The sequence below is a fragment of the Symphalangus syndactylus genome, chromosome 18 (genome assembly GCF_028878055.3).
Source record: "Symphalangus syndactylus isolate Jambi chromosome 18, NHGRI_mSymSyn1-v2.1_pri, whole genome shotgun sequence".
NCBI lineage: Eukaryota > Metazoa > Chordata > Mammalia > Primates > Hylobatidae > Symphalangus > Symphalangus syndactylus.
The window spans coordinates 55,375,763-55,400,243 of record NC_072440.2 but is presented as its reverse complement, the minus strand read 5'-3'; the positions used below and the strand labels follow the sequence as shown (position 1 = coordinate 55,400,243).

The 24,481-nt window shown below is 47.0% G+C and overlaps 1 protein-coding gene across 5 annotated transcripts in view; it reads right to left on the bottom strand.

Moving 5' to 3' along the window:
• Positions 1 to 6,375: 6,375 nt before the first annotated feature.
• The window catches only part of CECR2 (CECR2 histone acetyl-lysine reader), a 195,328-nt gene continuing 177,222 nt past the window's right edge, over positions 6,376 to 24,481 (bottom strand). For 2 of the 5 annotated variants that reach the window (XM_055253237.2, XM_055253239.2), the window contains 10 exons: positions 22,912 to 23,041; positions 21,563 to 21,600; positions 21,389 to 21,480; positions 21,000 to 21,126; positions 19,350 to 19,738; positions 18,207 to 18,335; positions 17,170 to 18,016; positions 10,255 to 11,671; positions 7,710 to 7,821; positions 6,376 to 6,889 (listed from right to left, as the gene is read on the bottom strand). In XM_055253237.2, coding sequence (XP_055109212.2) covers positions 6,884 to 6,889; positions 7,710 to 7,821; positions 10,255 to 11,671; positions 17,170 to 18,016; positions 18,207 to 18,335; positions 19,350 to 19,738; positions 21,000 to 21,126; positions 21,389 to 21,480; positions 21,563 to 21,600; positions 22,912 to 23,041 — 3,287 coding nt within the window. In that variant the 3' untranslated portion in view covers positions 6,376 to 6,883. The remainder of the gene's footprint in view (positions 6,890 to 7,709; positions 7,822 to 10,254; positions 11,672 to 17,169; positions 18,017 to 18,206; positions 18,336 to 19,349; positions 19,739 to 20,999; positions 21,127 to 21,388; positions 21,481 to 21,562; positions 21,601 to 22,911; positions 23,042 to 24,481) is intronic. The other 3 variants (XM_055253238.2, XM_055253240.2, XM_055253241.2) reach the window with 3 other exon arrangements.

The following is a 24,481-nucleotide window of genomic DNA, read 5'->3' as shown; positions in this document are numbered from 1 at the left end:
CAGTGGGGACAATCAGACACCAAACAACTGGAGGTTAAAAGGAGAGTGAACAGATCACTGCCTAGAAAGGGACAGCCCCAAGCATGGGTTTGGAAATGGGTACTAACTGTGGTTAAATTTTTATGGAATGAGGATTACTTCCACAGCCAATTACAGATGCTCCTCAACTGCCAGCAGGGTCACCTCCACACAAACCCATCATGAGTTGAAAATACCGTCAGCTGAAAACGCACTGAATCCACGTAACCCACTGAACATCACAGCTTCGCCTGCCTCAAGCGTGCTCAGGAAACTTATGCTAGCCCACAGTTAAGCCTCCTTTTTTATTTTTGAGACAGAGTCTTCCTGTCGCTCAGGCTGGAATGCAGTAGCGCCATCTTGGCTCATGGCAACCTCCACATCCCAGGTTCCAGCGATTGTCCTGCCTCAGCCTCCCGAGTAGGCAAGATTACAGGCACCCGCCACCACGCCCGGCTGATTTTTGTGTTTTTAGTAGAGGCAGGGTTTTGCCATGTTGGCCAGGCTGGTCTCGAACTCCTGAGCTCAGATAATCTGCCTGCCTTGGCCTCCCAGAGTGCTGGGATTACAGACCTGAGCCAGCACACCTGGCTGAGCCTCCTTTATTACAGTGTTGAATATGTCATGGAGTTTATTGAATACCATACAGAAAGTGAAAGAGAATTGTTTTATGAGGACTTGAAGTACAGTTTCTAAAGAATGTGTCTCATTTTCAAAAACTCCTAAGTTGAATGACCATTAAACTGGGACAGTCTGCATTTTTTTAAGGACAAAACAGGAGTTTTGGTCTTCTTAAGACTGTAGCTAATTTCTAAGAATGTAGCTACTTTTTCTTTTTTTTTTTTTGAGACAGAGTCTTGCTCTGTCGCCCAGGCTGGAGTATGGTGGCACGATCTTGGCTCACTGCAAGCTTCGCCTCCCAGGTTCACGCCATTCTCCCGCCTCAGCCTCCCGAGTAGCTGGGACTACAGGCGCCCACCACCATGCCCGGCTAATTTTTTGTATTTTTAGTAGAGATGGGGTTTCACCGTGTTAGCCAGGTTGGTCTCCATCTCCTGACCTCGTGATCTGCCCGCCTCGGCCTCTGAAAGTGCTGGGATTACAGATGTGAGCCACCGCGCCTGGCTGAATGTAGCTACTTTCAATCTGTTCTCCCAGTAACTGGAAATAAAACATAAATGACCTTGGCAGGTATAAAATGGCCCACTTGCTTAGGCTGGAGCTCCCACTTCTGGCCATGTGTGTGCACAGCGGGCTCCAGGCTGGAGCTGCCCCACTGCCCCACTGTATACTCCTTTCCCATCCCAGGCACCCTAAAGCCTGGAAGGAGAGAAGTCGTGCACCTCAGGTGTAGTAACCTTCTGAAAGCGGACGCCTTTACCAGTGAGATGCCGAAGGCCGGGCCAGATGTGCGAGGATCAACTGTGAGGAGAGTTTTATCCCTGACATGGTTTAGAACTGCCAGTCAGTATATGACTGTTTTGAAGTTCTCTGGAACCACATTCCTCTGTCACGTGCACAGGACCCGTGCCCCGCCTCCACGGATTCTTCATGCATGAGAATGGACATGAGGGGTGGCATTTTAGCTGGTGGCCTTGTGGCCTAGTTCATGCCCTCATTCTGATGGAAGTCTGGGTTTGCCCTGATATGGAAATGACACATGGACAGACACACCACACACACAGAGGAGCCTTGCTATTTTAAGAATGTACTTTATACAAAATAACCAGTTCATATGGAAATAAATCTACAGACCTCCAAGGATCAAAAAGCTTTTTAAAAAGTTCTTTTAAAAAATTATCCAACACACAATATTGAACTAACTATTGAGGTAAGTGTCGCTCTCAGTGAAACAGGGAATCAGCAGACCACGACAAAATATACACAATATAAAAATAAATAGCATTCCCCTTTCCAGTACTGGCCAGAAGGTTCACACGGTTTCTGCTTTTGCAGCAGGAGCAGAGGCTCCGGACACTGTGTGCCAAGGCTGGTGGAAGCTGACCTGGGCCCCAGGAGCTATGCACAAGGCAGGAGAGTGAGGTACCTGAGCCCTGGCTAGGGAAGGGAAGGGAAGGGGCCGTATGGTTTCCTGAACGGCGGTCAGCATTCCAATAACTTATGCAATATCCATACCCCTGTTCCCACCCCACCCACCCCTTTCAAAAACACTAGCAGGACAATCAGCTGCTCGTCAGCCGTTCTGACGTTAGAATTCAGTTAGTCCTCTCGTGCGGGACAAGAGGGAGAAACTAGGTAGGAAAAGGTCAAGCCACGTCTGTCTAGCAAAGAGCGGGATCAACATCCAGCCTGGAGGCAAAGCTTGTGTCCCAGCTTAATTTAAAAAATGAAGGTCAGGTGTGGTGGCTACGCCTGTAATCCCAGCACTTTGGGAGGCCAAGGCAGTGGATCACCTGAGGTCAAGAGTTCGAGACCAGCCTGGCCAACATGGTGAAACCCCCCTCTACTAAAAATGCAAAAATTAGCTGGGTGTGGTGGTGCGCGCCTACAGTCCCAGCTACTCGGGAGGCTGAGGCAGAAGAATCCCTTGAACCTGGGAGGTGGAGGTTGCAGTGAGCCGAGATCACGCCATTGCACTCCAGTCTGGGGGACAAGAGCAAGACTTCGTCTCAAAAAAAAAAAAAGAAAGAAAAGAAAAATGGGATGCAGTAACATTCACCCAAACACTACTGTCCCAAGGGGAAAGTGCGCAAGGCTCAGTGTCCTATGGCTGCACGGCACAGAGTCCAACTCAAACAAGAAATAGGGAGCCCAGCTTTTTCTCACGCAGCAAATGGCAATCACATTCTTTGTGCCTATGCAGTGATCTGAGTCCACGAATAAAAGCCTCTGCATTCTCAATCGAAATAAGAAGTACCCTTACTGAAGCTATTGTCCGGAGAGTCACCGGTGGAGACACTGCACCCCAGGAGCCCCAGGATTGGGCAGTACATGGCTCACTAATATATGGGACTGATTTTCTGCAATGCGGGTCCATGGAGAATCGCAGAGGGTGAACTGACTGACAGACAAAGAAGGGCAACAATGCTAGAAAACCTTCAGCCTTTCCTTTCTATGAAAACCAAGGTTTTCTCCAAGCAGGTTGGGGTTCTGACACTACTCAACTGTCCTTACCTTGTGACTACAGGATTAAGCCTTCCTGTGAAATTTCAAATCAGGTCTTAAGAGCAGTGTAGTATTTACAGATTTGAACTTCCATTAAAAAAAAAAAATTGAACCAAGAAGTATGGATTGCAAGCTTGTTTCTGACAGCTGTGGTGACTGCAACACTGGGATTTTGTGGGCCTGGGATGGCATTTGCCAGCAGTAGGAATCAGCAAAAATAATATAATAACTATACAGCAGATAAATGGCATGGGATAATGACACCAAATGCTTAGTCACAAGAAGCACTTCCAGGGAACAAGCCAGAGTAAATCGACATTTAAAGCTGAGGTCTGACTGAACTGAGGGGCACAAACTGCAGGTCTTAAGGTTTTCACTAAGCCTAACGAAGAGGAGCATGAGAAGGCCTTCTGAGAGCATCTGGCCCGGGCTCAGTGGGAAGACACGAACCGCCGATGAGTAGCTCGTGTGTACAGCCAGGTAAATGAAACCAACCTGATGAAGGCTGGTGATGAAGGAGAGGCGGAGAGGTGGGATGGAAAGTTATGTCAACAAGAATCCTGCAGGGTTTGTTCTTATTTATTCTCCACATTCATTCACTGTAACAAATTTCAGCCAATAGCTCCTACTACCTTTTAACTGAGGGGAAAAAGTGGCTAAATTAAAAACTATTTTTTAATTCTGAGGGGAAAACAAACCCAGAATCCTCCCAAGAAGCTCATCTTTTCTTTCTCTTGGGCCTTAGGGACACAAGTTTCTAACTTATTAACAACTCTAATAAAGGTGAGTCATGAGTGTTAAATCAAAGAGGTGCGATGGTATTTTCCATTCTCCATGATCTCAGCTATCCCCGTCCTCCTGGGGACCACTGAGAGCTGGCACGCTGACAAGGTGACAGTGACCCACAGGGTGAAATGTCCTTCTAGCTTGAGAGCAAACCTTTTCAGGACACCTTACACACTACTTCCTAATTATAACATATCACATACCCATCATTTTCCTAATGGAGAAGACGGCAAATGCATTTGCATCTGCTTTAAGACATTGCATCTGCTTAAGACACTTGGAAAGAGAAGTGCTCGAGGAGGAAGAAAAGGTGAGAAAAAGATCCTGCTTGGGGATGGGTGGACTAGGGGTTCACAGCAGCTCACAGTCCTGTGGATTCCTGCAACCTTGCAGCTCCAGACAGCTTATAGCAGATCTGCACTTCAAAGACCAGTGAAAGCTCAGGACACTCCCTGGACAATGGACGAAGCACTAGTACCTATAAGGCATGGACACATTCCCACACAGGATGCAGGAAGGCTGACAATTCTGCTGCTGCTGTTGCTCTTGTTCACAGTGTTATAACATAGTAGTTCTATTTCCTATTGCTCTTCCTTAATATTTTCTGTCTAAAACCAAGAAGGGAGATTAAGGATAAAGGGATTTACTGACTTTTCCTGTATTGTTCACAGCATCACTCTAGCATCGCTCTAGCAACAGCTGATTGGGGCAGTCACTCCCACCCAGGCCCCTGGGGTAGTCATGGGGAGAGGCCCACGGTGACAGTGCTCCTGTTAAGGAGAAGTGAGAGGCCTCTGATTCAAACCAGCATTACCAGGAAAAGAGACAGGCTGTCAGTGGCCAAATTCTCTGGGCCTAGACCAGGTCTAACCAGCTCCAAACTAGCTTTTTTCCTCTTCCCTGCTTCTGCACAAACACAGAAACTGAAGTAGTAATGCCCCATGTTAGCGGATACTAGCTAAAGGGCGGACCCATCCACAATCCATCTGTCCTCTTCACTCTTCTAAACCCGGTTATGCCAGTGACAGGTTCCTAACAAGAATCAGGATCAGGTGAGAGCACAGGATCAAAACTGAATCCACTTGCAAACACATCAAATTTAAAATCAAAGCCTCTGTGAGAGAAAATCTGCATTTTTGTGCATTACACCTTAGAGGCACCTGTGTTCCCTATTCAACTCTCAAATCTGCCTGAGCCCTAGGCAGCACCACCAGGTTCAGCGTTTGCGTACGGATATGACCTTCCATCATCCTGGAACTGGTGTCTTGGCTTTCATTTCTCTCTATCACGGATGCTTCTGATTAGCTTCCTTTTCCACGGACGGCGTATGTTTAGCAAACTGTAAACGTGACAGTTCCACGCTTCACTAGGAATCCTGGAATTGGCGGGAAACACTCTACCGGCCCCTCCCACAGTTGAATTTATAAGAAACTAGGGCAGATTAATATTTCATAGAGGCTCTTCTACTATCCCAAAAGCATGCTTGAAAATATGCTATTCTTTACAAAGACCTGTAATTTCAGAATTTTCCTTAGTTTTTTCTTTTGTGGGATATTCAAAAGTTTAAAACATGGGTCCTAACTTTGGTGACCTTTCAGCTAAAATCAAATACAGAATGCTAATGAGGGAGAATCCAGTGTAATTCAACTCTACAACTGTAATAAAGTAATTTAATACTGTAAAATGGTTTCCTATCACAGACACAACAAATAATTCCAAGAACTTCTTCTTGATAGCTATTTTAAATCACCATGACTGATTTTACTATGATTCACTTAAAACGAATAAAAACTATATATACTGAAATATTCCTAAATTCAAACTGTAAATCTATAGAATACATTTTTCCTATTCAAACCTGTGCAATTCTTTATTGATACTAAAATATACAAACCTGAGTAGTCACTTCCACAAAATGTGATTCGTGCCAGAAAGCTGTGTGTGGTGCCTTCTAGATCACAGTCCTGACAGGGAGGTCTGTGATGAGGACGATTCATCTTCTAATACGTGAAACACTCTAGCGATCCCAATTCCTGATACTGGTTTACAACTATTCGGTAGGGCTGGTGGCAAAATCAGGAAGGGACACCACTTTCTCAAATCCAGGATTTGGGCCACCAGCGTGAGAGAGCAGCCTGTCTTCTGGGCTGAAGCTTCTAGTACTCTCCTGAGAGCACTCTGCCTCCAAGGAGACACCAGGTGGTGAGGGGACAGGTGTTCTCTCTCAGGCTGACTGGAAGGAAGGAAGGCCTTTAGCTATTCTGAAGGCTGGCTGGCCACTAAGGAAACACAGTGACATATTACAAGATCAAACCTTTCCTACCCTCATCTCCAGCTCCCAGAAGTATTCAGTGTGACATGATTGTAAACAGATAAAAATCACTCCAGTGCTGTGTGCCCACCAGGACCCCCATTTCTTCCGCATCCCCACCCACCCTTCCCACTTTATGTACAATACATTCACCACCAACAAAAATTATTTTAGAAGGCAACATGAAAATTCTGTAAACTGGACCCAGCTCCAAAACCATTAATACTAAGAGTAGTCCCTTCCCCAAATATATACCTGAGTTTAGCTGCTCATCAAAGTTTAAAAGCACCACTCCATTCTTGAGTATACCCCTGCCCCCAAGTTTAAAGTGATTTTCCCTGAAAAGTGTCTCAGGATTTGGAAAAGTCATCATTAACTCCACGTTCATTAGTTTTGCCTGACTGTCTACATCAGCTGTGCAAGAGATCCCTGGCCGAGGACCTTTGCAATCTGTGTGTCAGTCATCTAAGGAGTGTCCTTTTAGGGCCCGTGACTGGCTCCAGCTCAAGGATGGCACGAGTGGGTCGCCGTGAAGGGGTGGAGCAGGTGATGGGAATAGAGCTGACAGGGCACTCCCCAGGTCTCCACGTTCCAGTCTTCGTGTGCAGCTTTCCATTGCTTGGGGCTCATTTCCTCCTTGGACTAGCTCTGAAAGAAACAAAGACATTTTAAACAAAAATAAAAATTGGGTTAATTGTTAAAAAAAACAAAACTTAAGTAAGCCAAAGAGTGTCCAAGCTCCTCAGCTGTGAAAATGGCTTGATTCTGTTTCATCAGTTACAGTTTACTTCCAGAGGGTAGGTTCCAGAGTCCTGGACTTCTCAATTCAGATCCCAGTCCCCGTGCTTAACAGCAGTAGGACTTGCACACTGGGAAATGATCATGATGCAGCCAATGACAACTACTTTGTGGGCGTCAAGGGAAAGACTGCATGGGAGAGAAGCACTGCACGAGACAATGCATGGGAGAGAAGCAGCACTCAGAGACAGCTATTACTACTCTAAAACCCGCCAACTAGTCTCTCTCCAATGAGAAAGGTGGGAAGCATAAAACAGACAAGGGATCACGGCAGAAAAAATGTTTGCAGATGGCTTGGAAAAAACGAGGTTTAAATACTCACCAAATAGGTCTACATTCCATATCACAACAGGAAAAAGCCATGTGAGAGGGTTTAAATACTCACCAAATAGGTATACATTCCACATCACAACAGGAAAAAGCCATGTGAGAGGGTTTAAATACTCACCAAATAGGTATACATTCCACATCACAACAGGAAAGAGACATGTGAGAGGTGACTTCCGAGGCCTCTTGCTCTTTTTCCAAGTGCCAAGGAAGCACCACACAGGCAAAGTTCCTGTATCCACAGGATACCTTAAAACATCTTTTCAGAACAGCAAGGATGTCATATACTTTCTTCCTATCACCTGGAGGAAGAAGAACGGCTCTAATTTTTAGTGATTCTTACCTGATCCAGGGGAAGTGTAGGAGGCTTATGAGGCGGCAACTCCTCCTGTGATGTTGCTGCTGTGGGGGTCTTTGGGAACGAGGCCTGCGACTGGACCGGGTGCATCTGCATTCTACAGCCACGAGAAAGAAGCGATAAAGAATTAATGAAGATGTGTTAACGACAAAAGAAACAAGACACTGCAGTCACGAGGGTACTGCCTTCATCACTCCGGTGATCAGGCCTGGAATCATCCATACTGGGACAACTCAACATTTTGTGCCTCCTGGTGCAGTAAGTGGCACGCACCACCTACTGCATTCCTGACAAAAGTGTTTAGTCTATTTTTTTTTTCTTTTAGGGACAGGGTCTTGCTCTGTCACCCTGCTGGAGTGTAGTGGCAGGATCATGGTTTACTGCAGCCTCAATCTTCTGGGCTCAAGTGCTCCTCCTGCCTCACCCTCCTGAGTAGTATGTGCTACCATGCCTGGCTAAGTTCTTTATTTTCACTAGAGATAGGATCTCGCTGTGTTGCCCAGGCTGGTCTTGAACTCCTGAGCTTAAGCAGTCTTCCTGCCTCAGCTCCTGAAAGTGCTGGGATTATAGGTATGAACCACTGGACCTGGCACAAGAGTTTCATCTAAACACAAGGAGACTGTGTGATGAATCTAGAATCTGGAACACTCTCCATGATAACTGGCCTGGACTCTTTGGAAAACAAAACAAAGATATGACAACTGCTATAAATTAAGAGACTAAACAGACACAGCAGCCAAATGCAAATCCATGAGCCTTGACTGGATCCTTTATCAGAAAAAAACAATAAAAACACAAAGAAATGGCTCTAAAAGACACTCTGGGGACAACTGAGGAAACAAATAAAAACTCTAGTAGATACTGTTATTTGCCTCGAGTGTGGTAATCATTTTGAAATGGTGCTCCAAGGAATGTCCATTCTTAGGAGATGCATGCTCAAGTATTGAGGGGTTAAGGGCCACGATGTCTACAATTTACGTTCCAACAGCTTAGGAAAAAAAGCAAAGAAAAGAAAACAGGTATTTAGAGACATATAAAGCAAACATGACAAAATATTAAATAGTAGAGATGGTGTAGCAGTAAGACGACAGGATGGCACTGAGGAGGGGCACACTGGTTTTTAGGCTGAATGGTACTGGTTTCAAAATTACGCTTCGTAACTTTTTTTTTTTTTTTTTGAGACAGAGTCTCGCTCTGTCGCCCAGGCTGGAGTGCACTGGCACGATCTTGGCTCACTGCAAGCTCCGCCTCCCAGGTTCACGCCATTCTCCTGCCTCAGCCTCCCGAGTAGCTGGGACTACAGACGCCCACCACTATGCCCGGCTAATTTTTTGTATTTTTAGTAGAGACGGGGTTTCACCGTGTTAGCCAGGATGGTCTCAATCTCCTGACCTCGTGATCCGCCCGCCTCGGCCTCCCAAAGTGCTGGGATTACAGGCGTGAGCCACTGCACCTGGCTGCTTCATAACTTTCATTTGTATGTATCGATTTGAAAACTTCCTGGATGGCAGATCACCTAACTGGATCTGGAGAACAACACTACACAAGCATGTGTGAAAGAAGTCTCATGGGGACTTGTTTGCATTCTGGATAAACCTGGTTTTCTCATTCAATGGCAGGGTAAGAAATGAGAGGTATGTAGTAAAACTTCAATACTACATATGATCTCCTCTTCTACTCCTGGGTAGGCCTATTTTTTTTTTTTTTTTACCTTGGTCAGAGTGTCTGCACATGGCAGCAATGTTGACACAGGCTTGCTTACAGCTCTCAAACTGTGGTTATTAAGTTTATAGTATCACACAAAACTCAGCCAGGTGTGGTGGCGGGTACCTGTAATCCCAGCTACTTGGGAGGATAAGGCAGGAGAATCGCTTGAACCTGGGAGGCAGAGATTGCAGTGAGCAGAGATCGTACCACTGCACTCCACCCTGGGCCATAGAGCAAGACTTAATCTCAAAAAAAAAAATAAATAAATAAAAAATAAAAAAGTTTACAATATCAAAATCTAAGTCAGTCATTTAAATGCCAGTTCATTTTCATGAGGGGAAAAAATTTCAAAGATAAAGTTGGACTCTAAGTCTAATGCCTTCCTACAGAGTGTGCAACATCAATAATTCACGTTTTTGTTCCTAGACCATTAACTGTTATCTTTATCTCTAAGGCCATTTTTCTGTTTAAAATGAACATCCAGGCCAGGCGTGGTGGCTCATGCCTGTAATCTCAGCACTTTGACAGGCTGAGGCAGGAGGATGACTTGCGCTCAGGAGACTAGGACCAGCCTGGGCAACACGGTGAAACCCTACCTCTACCAAAAAAAAAAAAAGTTAGCTGGGTGTGGTGGCACGTGTGTAGTCCCAGTTACTTAAACAGCTGATGCCAGAGGATCTTTGAGCCTGGGAGGTCGATGCCGCCGTGAGCCATGATCACACCACTGCACTCCAGCCTGGGTGACAAAGTGACTCTTGTCTCAAAAATGAATACATAAAATAAATGTCTTTCTTTAGGGGGAAAAGCCTGAATGCAATCTTACCCTGATGGTCTGTACATTTCCTGGAAAGGTCCTCTTATTCCACTTCTAGTGCCAATTTGTTCCATCATCACAGCTTGAAAGTGACCCAGGCCCTCTTCCTGGCAGCGATAGATGGGACCCTCCTGAGAGAGGCCGTTGGGCTGGGTGGCCCCTGGGTGGTGAGGTGGGTGGGCAGCCACAGGGGAAGAGTAAGCCCTGGGCTGAAAGTGACTGGCCGGCCGCTGAGGGGTATAGGGAGGCCCTGTCTGCAGCATCACACCGTGGGGTGGAAATGCAGATGAACCAAATCCCATCCCTGAACTCAGAGGCGGAGGAGTTCCATAGAGATATTCGCTGGCTGACAATGAGCTCTGCCGCTTGGTGGCTGCGTTATGGTTGTCCAGGTCTAAAAATTCTTTGGGACTCTCTGGCCTCTCCATAGATTCATCCAGCTTCTCTTCCTCTGGACCAGGATTCTGCCCGTCATTTGGGACTTTAGCAGCCACTGCATCCATACGGGTTGGAGAAGTTAAGGCAGCATTCAGTGTCTCACAGCCTTGCAGACTGGCCATGGCATTCTTATCTGAGAAGAGGGGCCTCGGTGCGGGGGGCTGACTGGCTGGGGGTCCGCTTGGGCTTCCCTGGGGATGGAGAGGTCTCTGCCAGTCAGAAAAGCTCTGTGGACAGGCATAGTAAGGAGTTCGCTGATAGTGGTGGTAGGAAGGCTGCGATGGTGGGTGGTAGGAATACCTCATTCCTTGTGGGGGGCGATACCGGGGAAAGCCTCCAGAATGTGGGTGGTTAGACTGAAAGCCCCTTGGGGGAAAATGCTGGGGATGGGATGCTGGGGACTTCCCTCCCATCACAGGGCCCACACCCTGCAGGCCTGGACTGATGTGGTAATGGGCAGCTGAATTCGGGTACTCCAGGCCAGGCATATACAGGGGGGAAAACTGGCTCACAGTGCCTCCCGTCAAACTAGGGTCTGTGCTGGGCGGTGTCGCTGCGTTCTGTCCCGTGCATGGCATGGTTTCCTGCAACGTTCTGCCTCTGGGGCAGAGCAGCTTTTCGGAACCACTGCTACCAAGGCCCTTCCCCTCTGATCCACAAGGAGATGCTTCCCCAGTGACTCCGTTCTCGGGTAGAGCGCCCCGGTCTGCCACCGCGGAGAGGTCTCTCATGCACCCTTGGGCAGCTGGGCCGGGGTAGCTGCTCTCCGAGGGCCAGGGATTCTTGCCCTTCGTTGCTTTACAGTTGTCTGCAGATTCGGAGGAGTTGCTTTTGAGCTCCGGGCCCACTGTTTCCCTTTCTTGTGGTGAGCTCTGCCTGGTACAGTCGGTCTGCAGGGGAGGTGTGGGGTGAGGTAGTTGTTTGAGGTAGACCCCCTCTGAAGCACCAACACTTGGTGGTTTCTCTTCAAGGCCAGGCAACGGCTCTGCTGGAGAAAAAATAATTCAGTAGCTGAAATGGCAGTATTAATGTAAAGAGCACGCCTGAGTCAGATTAAGGTGGATGTGCGGTGATTCAAGCCCCACCTGGAAATTGTTTGAGTCCCTGAAAGAGATCAGGACATTGGGGTCCCTGTACACTTCCTCTCACCCCTTTAATGGACACAAAGGTAAAACCTAGCACCTCTACAGCCACTCTTACGGTGGGCCGGAGAATGGAAATGTCCTTAACCGTGGGTTGCCCGATTTGTAAGAGGCTGAGAGACGGCTTGTGGCTCACGGACTCTAGGCAGGTGCATGTGAAACACGCTGGGAGGGGATGGTTGTCATCAGAATCGCTGGCCATGCTGGGAAGCTCTAAAATGTGATGCAATGAGAAAGAACAGGGCATGACGGGCACTCAGGAAGGCCAAACGCCTGATTTCTGCTCCACGAGAATCAAAGCTGCACAGGAGGGACTTCTCCGTCTCACTGTCCTCTCAGTTCATGCACACACAGACTCAATCACTTTGTTGAATGAATACATTCATTTTGTCTGCATGTCTTGAAGACAAGATGCCTACAACATGAAACTCAAAAGGCATCTTTAGGGGTCGGGCGTGGTGGCTCACATCTGTAATCCCAGCACTTTGGGAGGCCGAGGCAGGTGGATCATGAGGTCAGGAGATTGAGACCATCCTGGCTAACACAGTGAAACCCCATCTCTACTAAAAAATATAAAAAATTAGCGGGGTGTGGTGGCGGGAGGCTGAGGCAGGAGAATGCTGTGAACCCGGGAGGCGGAGATTGTAGTGAGCTGAGATTGTGCCACTGCACTCCAGCCTGGGCGACAGAGTAAGACTCCATCTCAGAAAAAAAAAAAAAAAAAAAAAAAAAAAAAAAAAAAAAAAAAAAAAAAAGAGGCATTTTTTTTTTTTTTTTTTTTGAGACGGAGTCTTTCTCTGTCCCCCAGGCTGGAGTGCGGTGGCGCGATCTCAGCTCACCGCAACCTCCACCTCCTGGGTTCACGCCATTCTCCTGCCTCAGCCTCCCGAGTAGCTGGGACCACAGGCGCCCGCCAACACGCCCGGCTAATTTTTTTGTATTTTTTTTTTTTAGTAGAGACGGGGTTTCACCGTGTTAGCCAGGATGGTCTCGATCTCCTGACCTCGTGATCCACCCGCCTCGGCCTCCCAAAGTGCTGGGATTACAGGCTTGAGCCACCGCGCCCGGCCTAAAAAGAGGCATTTTTAACATATTATGGAAATTTACTAAGCCCAACCAAATTATTTAGACTCCTATGCTTGTTTACATCCTCAGAATTCTTTAACTTACTATTCGACCTAAAAATAAGGTCTTAACTAAGACTACAATATACAATAGTGTGTAAGTGTGTGTACATATCTATATAAAATAATCTTTTGTTCTTTTTTTCTTTTTTTGAGGCAGAGTCTCACTCTTGATGCCCAGGCTGGAGTGCAGTGGCATGATCTTGGCTCACTGCAACCTCCGCCTCCTGGGTTCAGGTGATTCTCATGACCCAGCCTCCCAAGTGGCTGAACTTACAGGCCTGCACCACCACGCCCGGCTAATTTTTGTATTTTTAGTAGAGACAAGATTTCACCACGTTGGCCAGGCTGGTCTCAAACTCCCGACCTCAGGTGATCCACCCACCTCAGCCTCCCAAAGTGCTGGGATTACAGGTGTGAGCCACCGTGCCCGGCCTAAATAATATTTTTATTATCTTTCTAGGAGGACAGTTGTCCAGGTGTGATCAAATTACCATCCTGGTAACAGATCTGAAGGACAAGGTTAGAGATTCTTAACAACTTTTATTTATTTTATTTTATTTTTTATCAACTTTTAAAGAGCTATTAACATAGCTCAGGCTACTTGAAGCTGGCCCTAAAGGTCAATGGTACAAATTATACAATGAAAGTGAAAAACCATACTTTTCATTATTCAGCCAACATTAAACTTAGCAACTACACTTAACTAAACAGGATTCTTGTAAAGCTCTGAATTCCAGAACTCACTTGAAATCAATATTAGAAAATTCTGCTAGAGGTGCTGTTAACAAAGTAGGACAGTCGGGCACGGTGGCTCACGCTTGTAATCCCAGCACTTTGGAAGGCCGAGGCGGGCGGATCACGAGGTCAGGAGATCGAGACCACGGTGAAATCCCGTCTCTACTAAAAATACAAAAAATTAGCCGGGCGTGGTGGCGGGCGCCTGTAGTCCCAGCTACTCGGAAAGGCTGAGGCAGGAGAATGGCGTGAACCCGGGAGGCGGAGCTTGCAGTGAGCCGAGATTGCGCCACTGCACTCCAGCCTGGGTGACAGAGCGAGACTCCGTCTCAAAAAAACAAAACAAAACAAAACAAAAAAAACAAAGTAGGACTTTCCACAAAAGAAATACTAAAAGGTTTTTTTTCCCTAACCATTTTTTTTCTTTTTTTTTAAAGAGTCGGAGTTTCAACTCTGTTGCCCAGGCTGGAGTGTAGTGGTGTGATCATGTCTCACTGAAACCTTGAACTCCAGGGTTCAAGCAATCCTTCCACTTCAGACTCCCAAGTAGTTGGGATTACAGGTATGAGAAACACAAAAATTTAAATGAGTTCTAACCCCTACTATCAATTTAATGTGGAATCTATTATCTTTTTTTTTTTTTTTTTGAGACGGAGTCTTGCTCTGTTGCCTAGGCTGGAGTGCAGTGACGTGATCTCGGCTCACTGCAACCTCAGCCTCCCGGGTTCAAGCGATTCTCCTGCCTCAGCCTCCCGAGTAGCTGGGATTACAGGCACCGCCACCACTGTGCCCGGCTGATTTTTGTATTTTTAGTAGAGACGGAGTTTCACCATGTTGCCCAGGCTGGTTTTGAACTCCTAACCTCGTGATCCACCCGCCTTGGCCTCCCAAAATGCTGTGATTACAGAGGTGAGCCACCGCGCTCAGCCAGGAATCTATTATCTTAAGTCCAAGTGTGTCCATTCTCCTGCCAGATACTGAAGAAAATTACATGCATGCTATATTTATCCTAGAAATAAGCATTAATTGCAAAGTATTTTTTTTTCTATTCTCTCCCCTAGTTTAATGTTTATTCCTCTTAAACGGCATTTCTTTTTTTTTTTTTTGAGATGGAGTCTCACTGTTTCGCCCAGGCTGGAGTGCAGTGGCGTGATCTCGGCTCACTGCAAGCTCTGCCTCCCGGGTTCAAGTGATTCTCATGACCCAGCCTCCCAAGTAGCTGAACTTACAGGCCTGCACCACCACGCCCGGCTAATTTTTGTATTTTTAGTAGAGGCAAGATTTCACCATGTTGGCCAGGCTGGTCTCAAACTCCCGACCTCAAGTGATCCACCCACCTCAGCCTCCCAAAGTGCTGGGATTACAGGTGTGAGCCACCGTGCCTGGCCTAAATGGTATTTCTAAGAAACTGCTTCAAAATTTGCTAGATCTCACTATTGGCCATTCTTAATAAATCCAGGTATGTATCCAAGGAACAGAAATTCACTTGATGACTTTCAAGATGGTATTTTTTTTCTTTTTTGAGACATGGTTTTGCTCTGTTGCCCAGGATGGAGTACAGTGGTGCAATCATAGCTCACTGTAGCCTTGACCTCCCTGGGTTCAGGTGATCCTCCCACTTCAGCCACCTAAGTAGCTGGGACTATAGGCATGAACCACGTTTTTTTTTTTTTTTTTTGAGACAGAGTCTCACTTTGTGGCCCAGGCTGGAGTGCAGTGGTGTAATCTTGGTTCACTGCAACCTCCACCTCCCGGGTTCAAGTGATTCTCCTGCCTCAGCCTTCTGAGTAGCTGGGACTACAGGCACCTGCCACCATGCCTGGCTAATTTTTTTATTTTAAGTAGAATGGGGTTTCACGATGTTGGACAGGCTGGTCTTCAACTCCTGACCTCAGGTGATCTGCCTGCCTTGGCCTCCTAAAGTGCTGGAATTACAGGCATGAACCAGCACACCTGGCTAATTTTTTAACTTTTTTTTTTTTTTTTTTTTTTTTTGAGACAGAATCTCGCTCTGTCGCTCAGGCCGGAGTGCAGTGGCATGATCTCGGCTCACTGCAACCTCTGCCTCCCAGGTTCACACCATTTTCCTGCCTCAGCCTCCTGAGTAGCTGGGACTACAGGCGCCTGCCACCACACCTGGCTAATTTTTTCTATTTTTAGTAGAGATGGGGTTTCACTATGTTGGCCAGGATGGTCTCAATCTCTTGACCTTGTGATCTGCCTGCTTTGGCCTCCCAAAGTGCTGGGATTACAGGCATCAGCCACCGTGCCTGGCCATTTTTTAATGTTTTAGTAGAGACAGTCTTACTCTCTTGCCCAGGCTGGTCTCAAACTCCTGGGCTCAAGTGATCCATTGGCCTTGGCCTCCCAAAATTCTGGGACCGTAGGCATGAGCCACCAAAACTTGCCTGGCTGACAGTACTTTTTTAGAGAACTATGATGATGCAGTGGGTAAAGCACAGATGCTGGATCTGGTCTGTCTGGGCCCAAATGTCAGCTCTGCTACTTACTAGCTGGCTGAGAGCAAATAATCTAACATTTCCATGCCTTGGATTTTTCATCTGTAAAAACGAGGATAGTAACAGTAGCTATCTCGAAGGCTTGTTCTGAGAATAAATGAGTTAATGTATAAAAGTCTCAGGAAGGCTCATGCCTGTAATCCTAGCACTTTGGGAGGCCAAGGCAGGCCGATCACCTGAGGTCAGACGTTCAAGACCAGCCTGGCCAACATGGTGAAACCTTGTCTGTACTAAAAATATAAAAATTACGCGGATGTGGTGGCATGCACCTGTAATCCCAGCTACTCAGGAGGCTGAGGCAGGAGAATTGCTTGAACCTGGGAGGCAGAAGTTGCAGTCAGCTGAGATCGTGCCACTCCACTCCAGCCTGGGCAAGAGTGAGACTCTGTCTCAAAAAAAAAAAAAAGTCTCAGGAGGAGTGCCTGGCACAGCAAGCGCCCACCTGCGCAGAGTCAGAATTATGACCAGAAATGGGATCGATAGACCAACAGAAGCACTGTGATTGGCCCAAATCTGAGAAGCTCAAGAAAGAGAGGCTGGGAAGGCCGGGCGCAGTGGGCCTGTAATCCCAGCACTTTGGAAGGCCGATGGGGGCAGATCACAAGGTCATGAGATTGAGACCATCCTGGCTAACACGGTGAAACCCCGTTGCTACTAAAAATACCAAAAAATTAGCCAGGCGTGGTGGCGGGCGCCTGTAGTCCCAGCCACTCAGGAGGCTGAGGCAGGGGAATGGTGTGAACCCGGGAGGCGGAGCTTGCAGTGAGCCGAGATCGCACCACTGCACTCCAGCCTCGGCGACAGTGAGAGACTCCGTCTAAAAAAAAAAAAAAAAAAAAAAAAAATGCCAAAAAATAAAAAAAGAAAGGCTGGGAACCAGATTACACTTGGTTTGACATGCTATGTAAAAAGATTACTCATGAAACAAGAGCTTAAAGAGCCCAAAGTGACAGTGTGAATTACCTTGGTCATTCTCAGGCTCTTGTGTTTCACTGTTCTCCGGTGCCCTCCCAGGGTTGCCCAGGGCAGGCTTGGGGGCTGACACAGTGACCGACATTGGGTGAGCTACCTGCGGAAAAGGGCCAGGTAAACGGGGGGGTGCAGGCTGGTGGGGGTGGTAAGGCACACCTGGGGGGCAGACGCGGGAGGAGAGCTGCTGCATCGCAATCATCTCTGGGCTGTCCATCATGGAGTCCCCTCCCTGCACCCCCCGCAGAGCCTGGGCAGGCGCTCCAAACAAAGAACTGGGTGCTGGCACTGGAGGTGGCTGTAACCGATGTCCAGCAGACTTGCAGGGTGGTCGCATGTACCCTGAGGAAGGAACTCCATGAGGTAGGAAGCCTGATTGTTCAGTCCACTGGTTGGGGGGTACAGGTGGTCTCATGACTCGGGAATCCATCACGTGACCGAGAGTGCGAGGCTGATGAGAGGGTCCTGGCCCCAGGTGGGGCTTCTCATCTGGGCCCAAGGGTCCTTGGTTCGTAGCACCATGGTTCCCATTCCAGACGGCAGAGTGTACTCGATTCAGGTACTTGTACGATCGATACATGTGGCTGGGAGGAATTTCTGAGCTTTCAGGAAAGTCTGGTGGCCGGGCTGGAGCCCCGCCATGCCGGGGAGGAATGAATCCTGGCTGGAACTGAGCTGGAGCGTACACGCTTCCATCCTGACTTGGGCCACTTATCTGCCCAAGCTGCAAGGATCCAGGGTGTGGGCCGATGTTAGAAAGGTGTGTCAGCCCCCCGCACATTTGCTTCTCTTCGGATGTGCCTAGCCTGGGTCCTCGGAGGCTGTTAATTCCAATTGGAGGCTGATAATGAGAAAAGGCAGCACAGTTAACCAGATACACAGAATAAGGCACACTTTGTGACATGCTTCTCTATGGGAACAGACTCTTTGGGGAAGGAGGCATTGAACGACATTTAACCTGGAAAGAGACTGTTTCTCTGAAACGTACCTGTGGGACCCCCTGCCCCTGCCCTCCAGAGTGGGCTGCTTACCTGCATGGTGAAAGGCTGACGCTGCTGCACAGGCTCCCCGGGGTGTGGCTCCGGGACTCCAGAGGAGCCGTACAAGGTGGCAGGATCTGATCCTCGCAGAGGGCCAAATGTTCCTGGTACTGCTGGCCTCTGCAGGGCATTGAACAAAGCAAGAAGAGGAAAAAGGAAAGGCACAGACTTTAGGTTGACAACAAGGGTTTTCCTGAAGATGAACGTTCTACTAAAACAAAACAGACGACTAAACCTCAGCTGGAGACAGGGAGACTGTGAACACGCGCTCACCCGCATCAGGGCTTGCCTATGAGCCCGAAGCAACTTCCCTCTCCAGGAGATACAAGATTAAATCAGTGTTTCTCAATCTCTTTTTTATTACTCCTCCTCCCAAGGATCCATTTTAGCCGTTTCTCCCCAGTTGCCTGTTACCATGAAATCTTATAATGTTGCAGATATACTGTACATTTACGTACTATATGTATACCTGTGCTTTATACAATAAAGATTACATTTTTTTTTTCTTTTTTTGAGATGGAGTCTCACTCTGTTGCCCAGGCTGGGGTGCAGTGGCACGATCTCAGCTCCTGGGTTCAAGCAATTCTTTTGCCTCAGCCTTCTGAGTGGCTGAGTAGCACCACCACACCTAATTTTTGTATTTTTAGTAGAGAAAGGGTTTCACCATGTTAGCTGGGCTGGTCTCAAACTCCTGACCTCGTGATCCGCCCACCTCAGCCTCCCAAAGTGCTGGGATTGCCAAGAGTGGGCCACCGCACCCAGCCAGATTATATATTTTTTAATCCCAATTTTTGCCCACATTGAGAATACCTAATTCAAATGATTGAGAAAAAGGAGGATTTAGAATAAAGGAAGGGTTGGACACAGTGGCTCATGCCTATAATCCCAGCACTTTGGGAGGCTGAGGCGGAAGGATTGCTTGAGGCCTGGAGTTTGAGACCAGCCTAGGCAACATAGCAACACTGTGTCTCTACTAAAAAGTAAACAAAATGAAATGAACGAAGGACTCACAGGGGAAAAGATTCCATACATACACAGAAGTTATTTTGCAGGAAGTACTAACTGAATGGCCTTTACATTCCTATGAACTCACAAACCACGAGAAACTGCAACAGTCTCCACTCTATTCCTTACCATCTGGTTTAAAAAGGGTGCCTGGCTGGGTGTCCCACCACAATGCAGGGGATGAGAAAAGCCTCGGCCATTGGAAGGGCCCACCTCCCGCTGGGGCTGTGTGGAGCTGCTGCTCTGATCATCCCCAGAAGAGGGCGCTCGGCGTGTGGGGGGCAACGACTTTCCTCCGTTCTCCATGGGCTGCTGTTTCCTGCTGGGTCCTTCTGGGTCCCTGGAGCGGGTCCAAACGTGGCTCCCACCACTTCGCCCAGCCCGACTCCGTCTTTTCTCCCGCTTTTCATCCTCTCGAATCCAAAATTCTTCATCTGTGTCTCCATCTTCTCCAGGAAAATGTTTCATCATTGCCCGATGGAAACACCTCTCTAAATTATCAGACATCTTGGTATACTCTATAGGAAGACAGGAGGATTGACTTCTAGGTATAGTTTATAGAAATTGTTTATAGAAACTATAGAAACTGACCTACAGGTCACAAAAGACAATTCTAATAAACAGAAGATGCAACCTGGGTAAACTATGAGTTTAATTCACCTTTAGGACACATTATATTGTAGAGCTATGGATGCAAGATGAAGAAGATGTGGTTTCTATCCATAAGATGCCCAAGGTCGTATGGTTGGGACAGGGCCTCTAGGACTATTAAATCAAACCAGGCTGAGTACAGTAACTTATGCCTGTGATCCCAGCACTTTGGGAGGCCAAGGCAGGAGGATCACTTGAGCCCAGAGTTCCAAGATCGGACTGGGCAAGAAGGTGAGACGCCCGTCCCTACCAAAAAGAAAACATTAGCCAGGTGTGGTGGCACCTGCCCATAGTCCCAGCTACTTGGGACTGAGGGAGGAGGATCCTTGAGCCCAAGAATTTGAGGTTGCAGTGAGCCATGTTTGCGCTACTGCACTCCTGCTTGGGTGAGAGTGAAATCCTGTCTCAAAGTAAGTAAATAAAGAAAAAAAAAGCCAGTAAAACTTTAATTCTTTAAGGCTAAACTGCAGACATACTGAATAAAAAATGGCTGAATGCTGTCTTTAAGCAGGGCATTTTTAGTTAATGCATAAATGACCCAAAGTAGAAAGAGCCATTTCTTTTTTTTTATATAGATATATATTTTTATGATACTTTAAGTTCTAGGGTACATGTGCACAACGTGCAGGTTTGTTACATATGTATACATGTGCCATGTTGGTGTGCTGCACCCATTAACTCGTCATTTACATTAGGTATACCTCCTAATGCTATCCCTCCCCCTTCCCCCCACCTCACAACAGGCCCCGGTGTGTGATGCTCAGAAAGAGCCATTTCTACTTTGATATTAGAGATCTACTATGCCAGCTTCTCCAGATGGTTGAAGAGTCAGCTCTATCTAGGGTCAGTCCCCTCGGTGGTTAAAGAGGCACACACAGTATTATCCAGACCAGACTGGTCTCCAGGATGAGCCAGTTAGCTGCCAGCTGCACTCTCTTGTCCTGTGGGGCAGGAGAGAATCCCTGGCAGATACTGTGTAAGTGGCTGGAATGGTCAATCCCATGACTTTTCATACACATTCTGTTCACTGTCCTACAGAAAAGGCACTAGGATGTGTATTTGTAAAAGAGAAGCCATTTTATTCTTGATTACAGATATGTATCTAGCACAAACTCCTTCCCTGCTTACCACTACTTTCCCCATTATACTTTCGACAATTCCTGAACATGGTCTTCATGTCATTTACAAATTCCTCCTTGGTACAGTATAAACCTCCATTCAGTTTCTTCTCCATGCTGGAAATATCCATGGGGGCCTAAATGAGACACATAACTCTTTATAGTTAAAATATGCTGAGAGCAAACATTCCATAGAGAGAGAGATAGAGAGATAATGAGAATTCAGCAATGCTGATCTGTAACGAAAAACAGATAAAGCGAGAAACATCACGTGAACTTTTGACAGTTGAAAAGAAAAACATATCAAAAATATATATATATATTTAACAAGAAACAAACGACAAAACCCAAGAAAGATATACACACTATAGTAGGCATTACTGCAAAGACAACTTCTACCTTAATAATCTGATAATAGTTAGGGGCGTAAGATTCATCCACAGGTTCCAAGAAGGGCCAAGAATCCTTGTGAGCCTTTACCACGTCTAGAACTGAAAGCCAGAGAAGAGATCTTAACACACTCACAGAGGAAAACTTCCATCACAAACAGAACAGTGGAGAATGGGAACTAACCTTTATACATAGCAGTGAAATCATCGTCCAACTCAAAGCTGTAAATCACAAAATAAGAAATTAATAGTAACTCTGACCACCTTCTCTCTTGAGCTCTCTCAGGTCTATTGCAGACACACCTGACTGAAGTAAGATTTGGAATAGTCCTTAGTGTGGTTTAGATGAGCCTGTGACACTGGTAACACTCCCTGGAAATACAATGAGGGACAGTGGATCTTAGCAAAACCGGGAATGTCACTTTCCTCATCTATAAAATGTGGGGTTGGCCTGGATGATCCAGAACTTTATGGTTCTAGAATGTTACTTATTTAATTGCACATTCTTTGTTTACTTATTTTGAGCCAGGATCTTGCTCTGTTGCCTAGGCTGGAGTCAAGTGGTGTGATCACAGCCCACTGCAGCCTCCATTTCCTGGGCTCCAGCGATCCTGTCACCTTAGCCTCCTGAATAGCTGGGACTACGGGTGTGTGCTACCATGCCTGGTGAATTTTTGTATTTTTGGTAGAGGTGAGGTTTCACCACGTTGCCCAGGCTTCACAGCACAATCTTTTTTTTTTTCTTTTTTTCGAAGGAGTCTCACTCTGTCACCTGGGCTGGAGTGCAGTGGCATGATCTTGGCTCACTGCAACCTCCACCTCCTGAGTTCAAGCGATTCTCCTGCCTCAGCCTCTCGAGTAGCTGGGACTACAGGCATGTACCACCTCACCCGGCTAATTTTTTAAAACATTTTTATTAGAGATGGGGTTTCACCATATTGGCCAGGCTGGTCTTGAACTCCTGACCTCAGGTGATCTGCCCACCTCAGCCTCCCAAAGTGCTGGGATTACAGGCGTGAGCCCAGCCTATAGCACATTCTTAACTTTACTTATGAATATTTTTGTGATCTAAAGAATAATCCAAAAAAGCATATGATAAATGAGCTCATGAACACTGAATGTGTATCTGCCTCTTGAATTTTCAGTAAGGCGTAAAGACACACGGTACCTAGTACCATCACGGGAAGTAATTACTTCAAAAAGAATCAACTACTGTTCACATTTCCAAGGAGCTAATTTACATAATAATCAGATTCTGATTTCATTAAATTGAGGGGATGAGGAAAGAAGAGCTTAGTGTTAAGTATCACAGAGTGTGGCAGCAAGAGTGTCAGAGGCCAGGGTGGCCAGGCATGTCTGCGTGTGCCTGAGGAAGGGCACCAGGGTTAGCTGTGAGTGCAGGGCCCACCCTGTGCACTCGCAAATGGTGACCACTGTTCCCCAACAGGGCTGTTCTAAGGATGGCATGAGGCAAGTGTCTGAATGCTTCATAAATGCTACCAGTTGCTACTGTTGTTGTTACTAAATACTCACAGGTCTTTAGTCTTTTTTTCCTCTCTCATGGGGGAATTGGGGTCCAGATGGGAAAGTTCTGGAGGGAGCTCCTTTCCTTGAGCCAGCAGCCATGCCCTTTCTTCCCTGAGCTTTCTCCTCTTCGCTCGATCTACAATGAACACAAAGGCTGAGTGAGCTAAGCACACTCCAGACACTGACGTGGCGTGTTCCTTCATCATTGTGAGAGAAGGAAGAACCAGGCCACCAAAGCAGGATTAGGAAGCAACTTCTGCTCCCTGTGCCACCCTCTTTTTGGTAATTAGGATGTTTCTACAGATGGAATGCTTTAAGACAAGGGTAAACTAACTAATTGAACCTGTTTCCTCACTCACACTGAGCTCAAGGTGGGAGACGAAGGTGGCAGGGCAGGCACAGGGTGGGCAGGAGGGGAGGGAGCAAGGCAGAAGAAAACAGAAGAATGGCAGTCGAAGAAAAAGGAAAAAGCACAAGGTTGAATGAGGACTATCTTCTTGGATTACTTGAGGCCATTCTGATCTTTTACTTAAAAAAAGCAACATCCGCAAATCCTCTTTTAGGACCAGACTCTCAGTCCACACACACACAGGATTTTAAATGCACGCCCCAGCTCTTCGTGTTCTGCGTTTATGAAGGCATCCATGCAAGCAATGGTCTGCTCCCCACCCCACCCCCAGATCAGGCAGCAGGCCCTGCCGCCAGTGGGAGTTTGGCTGGGAAGAGGGGAAAGATGCCAGCTGGGATTGGCAAGGAGCTGGAAGGCAGGGATGATTTTCTTCCTGGCTCCCAGCCACAGCCATGAGAAGCACATTTGGCATTCCACTCCCAGCCTGGTGGGGCACTTACCACTCGCAGGGAACAAGGAGGTAGGGGCCAAAGAAAAGAGGCAAGGAGAAAAATGAGACTGCCAGACAGCAAAGCACAAAGATGGAAGGGAGGAGAAGCCAGCAAGAGCCTCTATTTTGTTTTATTTTTTCTTTTTATTTTTGAGACATAGTTTTGCTCTTGTTGCCCAGGCTGGAGTGCAATGGCGCCACCTTGGCTCACCACAACCTCTGCACCCTGGGTTCAAGCGATTCCCCTGCCTCAGCCTTCCGAGTAGCTGGGATTACAGGCATGCACCACCATGCCCGGCTAATTTTGTATTTTTAGTAGGGATGGCGTTTCTCCATGTTGGTCAGGCTGGTCTCGAACTCCTGACCTCAGGTGAACTGCCCACCTCAGCCTCCCAAAGTGCTGGGATTATAGGAGTGAGCCACGGCGCCGGGCCAGAGCCTCTATTTTCTTCCCCAGTTCTAGCTTCTGTTCCACAAGGGATAGGATCCTTGCCTGACTACTGCTGTGAGCAAGACACGATCTCTGTTGGGTTACATTTGACTTGAGTTTTTGTTCCCAAATTATTTTCATTTGTGATGCTAATCTATATCTCCTTTACTCACTGAAAAGAAGTTTGCTATCACCAATTTTTAAGAATAATTTTAAATTTTTAAAAATTATTTTGCTTTTTTTTCGACCTCTAAGAAAGTTCTCTAAACCAACATTTTTTTTTTCTGGAAAAAAAAGAACAATTTCA